General features: G+C 37.3%; 1 protein-coding gene and 2 pseudogenes across 1 annotated transcript; all 3 read right to left on the minus strand.

Moving 5' to 3' along the window:
- Nucleotides 1–527: 527 nt before the first annotated feature.
- LOC142546409 (protein NRT1/ PTR FAMILY 5.5-like) lies at nt 528–2,876 on the minus strand. The gene is made up of 4 exons (XM_075654106.1): nt 2,625–2,876; nt 2,305–2,519; nt 1,681–2,216; nt 528–1,599 (listed from the first exon to the last, which is right to left on the minus strand). The coding sequence occupies exons 1-4, from the start codon at nt 2,647–2,649 to the stop codon at nt 699–701; spliced, it is 1,677 nt and encodes a 558-aa protein (XP_075510221.1). The 5' UTR covers nt 2,650–2,876; the 3' UTR covers nt 528–698.
- Nucleotides 2,877–4,148: 1,272 nt separating this feature from the next.
- LOC142544112 (protein NRT1/ PTR FAMILY 5.5-like) lies at nt 4,149–8,706 on the minus strand (annotated as a pseudogene).
- A 1,152-nt stretch (nt 8,707–9,858) lies between these two features.
- LOC142546410 (glycerol-3-phosphate 2-O-acyltransferase 6-like) lies at nt 9,859–11,766 on the minus strand (annotated as a pseudogene).
- Between the last annotated feature and the right edge of the window lie 376 nt (nt 11,767–12,142).

Below are 12,142 nucleotides of genomic sequence, written 5' to 3' on the forward strand. Positions count from 1 at the left end.
TTCTTACTTCTCTTCATCCGATACAAATTCTTCTTCGTGAAGTTCCCTTACATCTTCAACATTCGTCTCAACATCTTCATCTCCACCATCAACAATCCATCATTGTGTCATAGTTGCTTCTTCATAATTTGTTTTTTTTTTAAGTGTAAACCGCCTAGGCGGATTTTTAATTGTAAAATCGCCTAGGCGGCTTTCGCGCTAGGCGGTACGGGCGCCGCCTAGTCGGCCGATTAATATGGTGGCGCCTAGAAGTTTCGATTTGCCTAAAATCGGGGCGGTTTTGGACCGCCCAACGCCTAGACGCCGTTTAGGCGATCCTAGGCGGGGATTTTTAGAACACTGATAAAAATATATACATCTATTTTCGAGTCATGAAAAAATTTCTTATAATGGAGTCTCAAACTCAAGACATCGTACGTACTTGAAACGTAATATATGTCAAATGAACTAGAAGTCATCGTACTCGCGTGAGCTCTTTGATAAGAAAATTTTGTGGAAATAATGGAATTCGATATCCAACACAGAGCTGAGTAATTTAGTAGAGCCAAAATATACAAGTTGGTTCTACATTTACATTGTTCACCATCATCAAATCATGAGGAAAAAAACACAGAACATTACTTACAAGAAATAAGGTAAGAAAGATCAATGCTTTATTTAATTTTCGAATTCATTTTTTTAAATAAAACCATGAAAATTTAACAGCAGCAGCACCAACATCTGGAGTTGTCATCATAAGGCTCCTCAATCCCAGCGAACTCCGGAGCCTCTCGTTCTTCTTCCAGCTCCGACTCCTTGTACCGATAGAACAACGCAACCACTATATACACCACAAGATTTATACCCATCAGCCAAGCCAATGTCCAGTAATACTTATCGACTCTACTTGCATTCAGATTCTTCTGAAACCAGTTCATTTTCCCACCCCTTTCACTCACTTTTCCCACCAAAAAAACAGAAAGAACACTGCCAAGAATCCCCACACCGAACACAGCGCTAATGAATACGGGCAAGTATCTTTGCGTCGAAACGGGGGACTGATCGACGAAGAAGGTAATTGCGCTGCAGTTGAAGATACCTTCAAAGAGTCCAAGAAGAACAAACTGCGGAAGCAACCAGAACATGGTCATTGGGATTCTTTCATCTGGTTTGTCGACTAAACCATGCTTTTGAACCACTTCGAGCCTATGTTTCTCCACTTTTGCCGCGGTTATGCAGCAGAGTATTGCTACTATCATCGATATGGCAATCCCGATGAAAGGAGAAAACTTTCCTAGCCCTGATTTGGCTAAGTAGTTTGCGAATTTGATATAGAGTTTGGCCAACTGATTCTGGGCTTGTTCGAAAAACCATAAGAGAACTACAGTGGGGACTTTGAGCCGTCCCACTTTCGGATTGAGGTGCTCCAATTGCGCGACGAAGAAGGTGAATCCGAGGGCTGAGACAACGCCACATAAGATGAAAGTCATCCAGACAGGGATCATACGTATGATGACTTTTGTCTCTTCGATTTCTGTCACAGTGCAAAGTCTCCATATGTTATTTTCTTGTTCCTCTCGAGGTTGTGTTGGTATTACAATGGCTGCCTTATCCAAGCACCTGCATTTATGTCAAGAATCAGTCTGATGAACTACGTGGTTTTAACAGATAAGTACTTATGTATGGCAAAAAGAGAGAAACCTTAAACTTCTTGTATGAGGAGCATTGTACAATCTTGGATCATGAATCTCATACAGGTCCCCCGGATCTCTCGGGGATCGATGAAATAGTTTCAAAGTTGCAGCAACAAACACTCGGAAAAACATTGTTATCGGGCTTCCCTGCGGCCTAAAGTATGAGTAAGAACACGAACCACTAAAAAACAGGATAGTGGCGACCAGAGTACATATGGCTGGAATCCCAAATCGAAGCGACCACGGCTTGATATAAGGGAATCCCAGTACTGCAACAAAGGTGACGATTATAACCGCTAAAACACCGAAAAAGAATCTCCAAAAGGTGCTCTCATCTAAACCGTCCTCGTCTCCCGCCATTTGTTCGGCTAAAAATGTATTAAAAGAAGTCAAATGGCCAGCCATTCCGAAAGCAATCAAAGACATTGCCGTGTAGAACAGCACTTCTTGGCCATGGCCGACGCACTCAGGCTTGTATTCTTTGCAGTTGCCCATAGAATTCGCCAGCACTGGCGGCGTGGACATCGTCAATAGTCCCAATCCCTGAATCCAATAATCATGCACAATTCCTTTCAAATGAATCCCCCAAAAAAAAAAACGCAAAGATTTGATTCAAATATATTATACTTACCACACTGTAAGCAACGCTGGAGGTCAAAAGCATCCAGTAATTTCCCAATATGGTGTCAACTATGAATGTCAAAAACAATGGCGATACCGTAACTAAACCCCAAAATATGTTCACAATTGCCGCGGCTTTGGTGAAGCTAATATCCCAAACATTGGTTAAGTACGCCATCATTACGTACATCGCGTACATGGCTAATATATCCACCCATAACAGAACTGTAAATCATGGAAGCAATTAACCAATATCAGATCAAGTAGAAAGAAAGAAAGAATTATAGAGCAAAAACTGGGTTCTGATTTTTAGAATGAGCCTGTTCTTACCTACTACTCTCCCAACTGTAGCCATTGAGATGGCCTCCAAGATTTGTGAAACTCGGCGCTTCTGTAAAGTTTATGTATGAACTTTGTATCTATTTCTTCTCGCTGAATGAATGATATTCAAATGAAAAGAAAGCTCGAAGATTCTTAATATAAAACAGTTTCTGGATTTGGTGAATCTGGCTAATTCAGTTAGCTGCAAAGTTTGGGATTTATAAGCAAAATGGATGCCGTATAGAACTCATTGCTGCGCGTAAACCAGAGACTACCGAAAACACGTTGAATTTGGCTAGTTATTAATTTGTTTCGAGTCAACTCCAACAGGAGACGTAAACAAAGCCAAAATCGGCCATCAATTTGGTTTTATTCTATTTAGAACAAGAGAGACAAACAAATTAACATTTTTTCAATATTGGGTTCGAAATTATGAAGCACTAGTAACTTTTGTGTAATTATCCATACATATAATTTTTTTTTATGTGTAATAAGAGATATCTTATCCGTATATTATTGTCATATCATACAATATGAGTTACATATCGTATTTAGTTGGGTGATAAATTTGATAATTTGATTTTAGATGACAGCCATAATTATTTGATTTGTATCTCAATAGGCGGAGTCGCGGATTAGCCAAAGATGGAGGATCGTCCCCCACTTTAGAAAATGAATAATTCAATTCTAGCTTGATAATTATATTGTTGCAACCCTCTGGAAAACTATAAAATAATTAATCAAAATTTTTAGTACTGGACAAGTTCTCAAATCTAAGATAATACTCGAACTCGACTGGAGATAGTACTCAAACAACTTGGATTGGATCAATGGCGAACTCAATCATATATAGTATGAAAGTGTTTTATTTAAGTACCAAAAATAATGTTACTATCTCTTCATTAGCTCTACCAAATTGATCAATGGTACACCCCTGATTTTAACACGTCTCTCTAAGGTCAACTCTTTAGGCAGGTGTGCCGGAAAATTAACATTTTTGGTGAAAAGCGTGGGAAATTAGTCGATATTGATATTTATACGATTAATAATATCTTTGATTTTGTGAAATATGGTTTGTATCCTCTCATTATTTTCTTCCCACCCTTACTTTTACACGATGTATCTGTCATGATCGTTTGATTTAAAAATTGGAAAGGGAAATAATTACTTTTAAATGATAAAATACTGTAATTGCATTTTTAATTTTGAAGGGAGAAAGTGCTATTTACTTTCCCCGCAAACAAAATTCATCAAGGTTTTTGTATAATTAAAAGTTAGATGCTCTTAAAATCTCATAGGAAGCTGCGACGTTGACTTGCAAGTCTTTTACGCGTTGCGATAAAAATATATTCTTCAACATGCTTTGTTGCATTCGATTCGATTTTCTCTAAAATATAAAATGTACCAAACAAATTAATGTGTAAATAAATAATTGGTGTAACTGGAAATTGTTTCTTTTTCACGTAGGATTTTAATGTTGGGGTAACCGAAATACTCGACAGCAGAATCCTATTTTTAGCATTAAATCAATTGTTACATCACAAAATACTCATCCGAGATCCGACGAATCACCCAGCTAGCCGCAAGCTCCGCTGACGATTGGTTCAAGAAAGTAACCTTGTACGTGGGCCTATAATTCTTGAAAACAAAGTACGGGTCCAACAACAACACGCTTTGTTTAGTGTCGATCGCCACAGGCACGATTCTATCACTCAGTTCACCAAAAAGCGCACTAAACCTCAACAAGAAACCCTCCCTCCCTACAAGTAGTCAAGTATGTACTTTATATTTTCTGCATCCTTTTTCTCTCTCTCTTGTTAAAGCAATGGATTTTATGGAAGAAATTAACTCCGAATATTTATTTATGCTATATTTGACAACATATATAACTTATTTTCCGGCCAAGACAATAGGGTCGAGGACTGTTTGGTGGTTGCAGATGAAGTGGACCGAGGTGGCGGTGGAGGAGCGCCCTTTCGAGTTTGTTTCTTAACGAATGGAACCCTATAGCCCGTCCTGAGTTCGTCACTTCCCGAAAACCTTATCCACACCCAAATGATTCTTGACAAAATGTTCCAACCCTAAGTCACTATATATCTCTTGCCACACGATTTGAACACTTCCTCTTAGAATCTAGGCAGCTAGGACGGAGAAACGATTCCGTTTCAATTTTCACTTTTTATTAAAACTGGAACTATCGAATTTTTAAAATGTGATCAAACGATTGACTTTAAATACGAGAACTGGCTAAGATCAAAACCACGTCAAGTGTTAATTGTCGGCAAGCAATTGTGAATGCATTAAATGCATGTCGGGAGTCAGAAATTGGGCAGCTTAATTTCAAACGTTGGTTGACAATTTCGTGGAAAGATTGAAGACGCGTTTTGACAGGAGGCTCTATAAAACTCCCTCCTTCATTCTGAAATTATCCCTTCTTCGAGTTTTCTATCATCTTATAAGCATTTGAGTGCTTAGTTCTATAATATTTGTGAGGTGTTTTGTTCTCCTGTATTAAGAGAGTGTGTTCTCTTTGGAAACACAGTGAGTGAGTTGTACACCACAAAATATTATAGTGGAATTCTTTTCATCTTGCCCGTGGTTTTTACCCTAATAATTTTTAGGGGTTTTCCACGTAAATCTCGGTGTCCAGTTTATTTTTTATTTTTGGGTTTTATTATCACAAAATCCGCACGTGGGTCCAACATTAATGTGGTAGGATAAATGTGTTTTAATATTTTATAAATCTAGCGATGTAATAGTTTTAAATATTTTCTTCATGTCACGCAATAGTTATACCATATATGAAGTATGATCCTTTAATATTGTTTAAAAGTTTTCTTTGTTTCTTTTTTTTTTTAAAAAAAATCTTACATTAATCCTAATTAAAATTGTTAAAAAATTTGTAGAGAAACAACATTTGAACCAATAATATATTTTAGGCTGCTGAGTTCACAATAAATCTTTACTCAATCTGCTTTATTCCATGCAACTGATTCTGTGTAGTATATAACATATATAAATATAAAAGCAAAACAAATGTGATATATATCACGGAGTCCTACTGATAAATTTTAGGATGATTTAAAGTAATAGATTTGTACAAGCCTGACTCAAAATTTAAAAATTAGCAGTACCCCTCATTAATAAAATGTCGTTAATTTTTTTCTTAGTGAGATTTTTTATACAAAACATGTAGAATAATATAAAGTAAAAAATCAAAATTAATGTAACACAACAAAATATTAAAAATAATAACCTCAATATTAGGTATCTTGCTATTTTTATAGAAAAAAATATTCTAAATAATAACAATAATAATAATTATCATTATTATTATGTTTATTCTCTCAAATAAGTATGCATAACTATTACTCTTTCACCATTATATAACCATCTTTTTTTATAAAAATATTATATATTTTTTATTATGTATATTCTCTAAAATAATTATGCATAACTATTACTTTTTCACCATTATATAACCACCTTTTTTTACAAAAAATATTATATATCATTTGATTATAGTTTAATAATTACAGATTTCAGAACTTTATTTTTAATGGAAATAACATTGAACTAATATTTAAATTAATTTTCATGACCGATTCTATTATTTTTTAGCATACCATTTTTTTTTTTGGCCCTATATAGTCTTGTGATTAAAAAACCGAAACTGATCAAATTTGTTTTGGGCCTTTACGTGACTTTATGTTTGGTTTATTGAGCATCGGTAAGTTAAAGAAATTACCCCATATTGGTGAAGAATTTATTAATCCCAAAATTTATTGAACTCAAAAGAAAAATCAATTTTCTATGATTTGATAAAATACCATGAAAAGTATTTAGCAGCAGCAGTTCGAATCGTCCACACAAGGCTCCTCTGTTGTTCCAGTTTCGATTCCTTGAACTGATATACACCACAAGACTTATAGCCATCAACCAAGCCAAGGTCCAGTAATACTTATCAATCCTACTCGCATTCAACTTCTTCTGGAACCAGTTGATTTTCCCTCCCATTTCACTCACTTTTCCCACCACAAAAACTGAAAGAACACTGCCAAGAATTCCCGCACCAAGCACGGCGCCAATGAATAGGGGCATGTTAGGAATTAGCCCAAAACACAGACGACAATTAGAGCTACGGGATGAGCTTGCTCTTGTTTAGGTAGTTCATGCAAGATTACGCAGAACAAACAAGAAAGTAAGTTGCACAAGAAACGAATTACGTGGTTCGGTCTTGAAACGACCTACGTGATGACCAGCTCTTGTTATTCAATTACCAGAAAGTATCATTGTTTAGAAAAGCATGAAGAAAAGAAAATAATACTCAAGAGTCTACAATCAAGACTACTTCTCCTTGATCTCTTTTCCTCTCGAGTCAAAAAAAACCTCACTTGAACTTGATAACCTTTCTGTCTTTGTATTGAATTGCTCTTTCGTGCGGCAACGAGAAGATCCAAGATCATATATACACGGGTTGGTCAATGATCCCTTGTCCAGAGACACGGCTTAGCCAATGACTTCTTTAACCGTTACTTGTTGCTCACCTCAAGGATAACAGAATATAACCGATGTAACCAACTCAATGGCTTGTGGCACTCACTGATTCCTTGGTCCATCCTTTCCTTCTGCTACTTCATTCTTCATTCTGAGACACTAACCTTTATCTCAACAGGGCAAGTATCTTCTTGTTGACACGGGGACCTGATTTAAGAAGAAGGAAATCGCACTGCTGTTGATGATCCAATCAAAGAGTCCAAGAAGAATAAACTGAGGAAACAACCAGAACATGGTCATTGGGATTCTTTCTCTGGTTTGTTGACTAAACCATGCTTTTGAACCCCTTGGAGTCTTCATTTCTCGACTTTTGCTGCTGTTATGCAGCAGAGTATTGCGAGCACCATAGATATAGCAACCCCTATGAAAAGAGCAAACTTTCCTCGCCCTGATTTGGCAAGATAGTTTTCAAATTTGGCGTAGAGTTTAGTTACTTGATTCTGGGCTTGTTGGAAGAACCATAAGAAAACTGTGGTGGGAATCTTGAGGCTCCACGCTTTCTGATCGAGATTTTCCAACTGCTCGACGAAGAAGGTGAATCCAAGCGCTGAAACAACGCCATATAAGATGAAAGTCGTCCAGACAGGAATCATACGAATGATGACTTTTGTCTTTCCGACTTCTGTCACCGTGCAAAGTCTCCATATCTTGTTTTCTTGTTCCTCTCTAGGTTGTGTTGGTATTACAGTGGCTGCCTTATCCAAGCATCTGCATTTATGTCAATAACCAATCAGATGAACTTAAATTTAGAAGGGGCTAACTCACTAAGACAAGCAGGTTTCAAATGCTTTCAAGACCTTAGGCTCTGTGTGAGGAACCAAGTAGAATCTAGGATCATTAATCTCATAGAGATCCTCAGGATCTCTAGGGGGTCGATTGACTCACCAACTTTCATTTTGATGTTATCGATGAAACAATTTCAAAATCGCTGCAACAAACAGAAGGAACATTTTATGGGACTTCCTTGTGGCCCAAAATACGCGTAAGAACGCGAACCACTGAAAAACAGAAGAGTCGGCCAGAGTACATATGGCAGGAATCCCAAATCGGATTGACCATGGCTTGATAAAACAGAATCCAAATACCACGACAGTGTTGAATATTATAGACGCTAAAACACTGAAAAAGAAGCTACAAAACGTGCCGTCATCGAAGTGATTGTCCCCGTCCTCCACAAATTGTTCGGCTAAAAACAATAAAACATGTTAAAAGAAGTCAAATGGCCAGCCATTCCGAAAGCAATCAAAGGCATTGCTGTGTAGAACAGTATTTCTTGGCCATGGCTGATGCACTCAGGCTTGTATTCTTTGCAGTTGCCCATTGAATTTGCCTGCACTGGTGGCGTCGACATCTTTAAAAGTCCCAATCCCTGAATTCAATAACCATGCACAATAGCCCACACAAATATGCAAAGATTTGATTCAAATATATTTAACTTACCACGCTGTAAGCAACGCTGGAGGTTAAAAGCATCCAGTAATTTCCCAATATGATGTATGCTTGAATAAAATGATATGGCGCATTACGCATAAACTAATTAAGTAAAATATGTTGAATCCATTAAACACTTGTTAATCATTTTTTACTCATTTATTTATACTAGCGACTGAGGCACACGCAACATAATATTAGATATTTGAAATATTGTTTAATCAATTTATAGAATGGAATATTAAAAATTTGTAATTTGATATGAATATTATAATTAATGTGTTTGTACACATTGTTAGTAGGACAAAAAATCTATTTTTCTATTAAACTTAATTTCAATAAAAAAATGTAATAATATTATGATAGAAAAAAGATAGGTTTGTTGGTGCAGTCAACTATTATAATATAGAATAAAAATATTGATTGAATCAGTGAAGCCTATATTTTAGTATCTCTCACATTAAATCCATTCTTGGTTTCAACATATAGCTTCACCACATACGAAGGTGTAACTCATGTGACTTGTCAAGAAATTGATGTACAAAGTTGTATAAGAAATTAAAACCCCAAGCAAGTACTCTTCGTCTTCCTAGCTATAAATAAATAAACCACGAAGATCAATCCCCCTCCCTGTATATAGCTACCTCTCTATCCATCATTCGATCATATACCGTCCATTAAACTACGTACATACTTCTCGGTTTGCCCTCTGTACCCATGGCTAATTACACGCACGGAAGCTCACATTTGCCAGTGCTTGAGCCGCCCGCCGTGAATCCGTCGTAACAATCGATGGAGACCGGCGGAAAAATGGAATGCAGTTCGTCGAGGTTGTTTTGGGGTTGGCCAATGGGCTTCTGCTACTCGGCATTGTAGTAAGTTACTGAAATTTTTTAATTTGAATATATTTAATAGTTAAATTAGGAACTTAGCTTGTAAAATTACACACGAAGCCACGACGTTGACTTGCAAGTCTTTACGCGTTGCAATAAAATTATATATATAGGCTGCTGACTTAGCAAAATACCCTCTTTGCATGTGATTGATTTTGTGTAACGGCTTTGTCCAATTAAATAAGTTCGGAGATTTGGAATAAAAGAAACAGAACCTTATAAAAAATGTATTTTTCAGAAATCGTTTTTCTTATTCTAATATGAAATAAACAAAAAATTTAACTATATATTCGATTATACTAAGATTGAGACTTGAACTCATTTCAATTTATGATAGTAAAAAAAAAAAAAAGAATGGCCGCTTCAAGAGAAACAATGGAGAATCATTTATATAAAAAATATATATTTTAAAAGCATCATTTCGTTTAATTTGTGCATGCGTACTGGAGGATGCTATTACTATACTATCCATCATTTAATTACAACATATAATTTGTCACTGACTACCTTTGGCTTCTTCGATAATGTGCACGAATTATACAAAACCATGAGCAAACCCCATCGATGCAAATTCATTTCTTTTCTTCGCTATCTTTTTCGTCCCTCGAATAGACACGACCATCGGTTCCAGCCATCATCAAATACTTATCCTTTCTCGTCAGATTCGTGCACTCGAATCCAAGGGTACCCGCCAAAATCTTCTGAATATAATTAGCAATCTCGATTGACGACTTCCCCCCGCTAGCTGTGAGCTCCGTCGGCAGCTGATTCAAGAAAGTAACCTCGTACGTCGGCCTAGGATTCATGAAAACAAAATACGGGTCCAACAACTTGTGCCCACGAGTCGTGGTCCCATAAAATACGCTTTGTTTAGTGTCGATTCGCCACAGGCACGATTCTATCACTCAGTTCAGCAAAAAGCGCACTAAACCTCAACAAGAAACCCTCCCTACAAGTAGTCCCCTCGGGACACATAACTAAATCCCCTTCTTCGAGTAAGCACTTTATATTTTGTGCATCCTTTTCTCTCTCTCTTGTTAAAGCAATGGCTTTGATAGGAGAAATTAACTCCGAGTACTTGCTTATACTATATGTAACGCAACTTATTTTGCGGCCAAGCGCCACCGCCAAGATAATCGGGTCGAGAACTGTCCGGTGGTTGCAGACAAAGAGGACGCCACCTTGGCCAGGCCGAGGCGGGGGCGGAGGAGTGCCTTTTATGACTAGCTTGATTCCGAGTATCTTGTAGGTGTAACGCACGATTCTTTCGGGTAAAGGGATGTTGAAAAAGATTCTGATCAAGGATAAAACGATTCCGATTGGCATCCATAAAAAAGTAACCAATGCCACAAGGGGTGTTGGCCTTTGTACTAAACGGCCCTCGTGGAATATGATCGGGCGCATAAGGTTGTTTCTTGGGATTGGTGCGATGCTTGTTTTTGGTACTATGTATCCCTCCTGTAATAAAATTAAGGATCTAGTTCAATATAAAGTTAAACTAGCCAAGAAAAGGAAACATTGAACAATACCTTGCATATGGACATGAATTCATGATCAGACTCTCTATCACCAAGCCCTATATCAGGAACATTTGTGCCAAATTCTCTCAATATTGCCATCCTCTTATGTTCACCAACAAGCACGCCTGGTTTCTTAACAAACCCCGTAGCCCGTCCCGAGTTCGTCAGTTCTAACTCCGTCCCGAAAACCTTATCCACACCCAACTGATTCTTCACAAAATGCTCAACCATAATCCTTGGATTTGCTGTCACTATATATCTCTTGCCACACGATTTGAACAATTCCCATGTCGCCGGATGCACATCTTCTGCATAGAATTTAGGAAGCACAGACCTAGAAACAAGCTCGATTTCACGAACTTTGAGCCCGGCCATGGCTATGAAGATTAAACTTTTGATTGCCAATGTTTCGGAGACGAATATGTAGATAAGGTACACGAACGGTGCGGACCCTAGAAGGAGCAAGGCACGTAAAAGGCTACCGGCCTCAAAAGCAACGAGCATAAAGTAAGGAAACGAATTCCTGGACACCAAGAGAGTGCCATCTAGGTCGGCAGCCACTGTTTGATTCGATCGCCCCTCGATGTTACATTCCGATATCAACTTGAAACCCCGATTACTAGCTCCCATAATTGTCTTTAGCTAGAAGAAATGTTCGAGAGAGATGATATTTTGTATCTTGATGTGAGATATTTATGTAACAAGAAGTGGAGAGGAGCAATTACAAGATTTTTAATTTTGCTCATTTTGATTGACGCCAAAGAATTTATAATCTACTTGATAGCGAAAATATATATTATTTTACCCCTTTCCGTAATATACAAGTTTCAAAGAATTAGGTGCCCCGTTTCAACTACCAATATTAGGCGTTAAATATTCGATCAAGTAATGTTTTTCAAGAAACATAAAGTTTAAGTAGTGAAATATATGTGGTTGAGGTTAGGAAAGATTTTAATTAACTATCATCATATATGGTGGCCGATTTACATTTTGGTCTGACCTACTTAGACGGCTCCTTTCTCAGCCACATTTTGACGTTTGATTTTTGTTGAGTTATACCCTTTGCATAAATACATCCCTACCACGTGCATTGATTTTTTTTTTTTATATATACATGTACACACAA

Source organism: Primulina tabacum, chromosome 5 (genome assembly GCF_025594145.1).
Source record: "Primulina tabacum isolate GXHZ01 chromosome 5, ASM2559414v2, whole genome shotgun sequence".
Taxonomy (NCBI): Eukaryota; Viridiplantae; Streptophyta; class Magnoliopsida; order Lamiales; family Gesneriaceae; genus Primulina; species Primulina tabacum.

Excerpts from the sequence above, each read along its gene's own strand:
- LOC142546409 (XM_075654106.1), bottom strand. The coding sequence starts at position 2,649 with ATGGCTACAGTTGGGAGAGTAGTAG. Across the intron at positions 2,217-2,304 it reads CCAGCGTTGCTTACAGTGTG|GGATTGGGACTATTGACGAT; the intron begins GTAAGTATAATA and ends TATTGGATTCAG. Across the intron at positions 1,600-1,680 it reads CCTCATACAAGAAGTTTAAG|GTGCTTGGATAAGGCAGCCA; the intron begins GTTTCTCTCTTT and ends ACATAAATGCAG.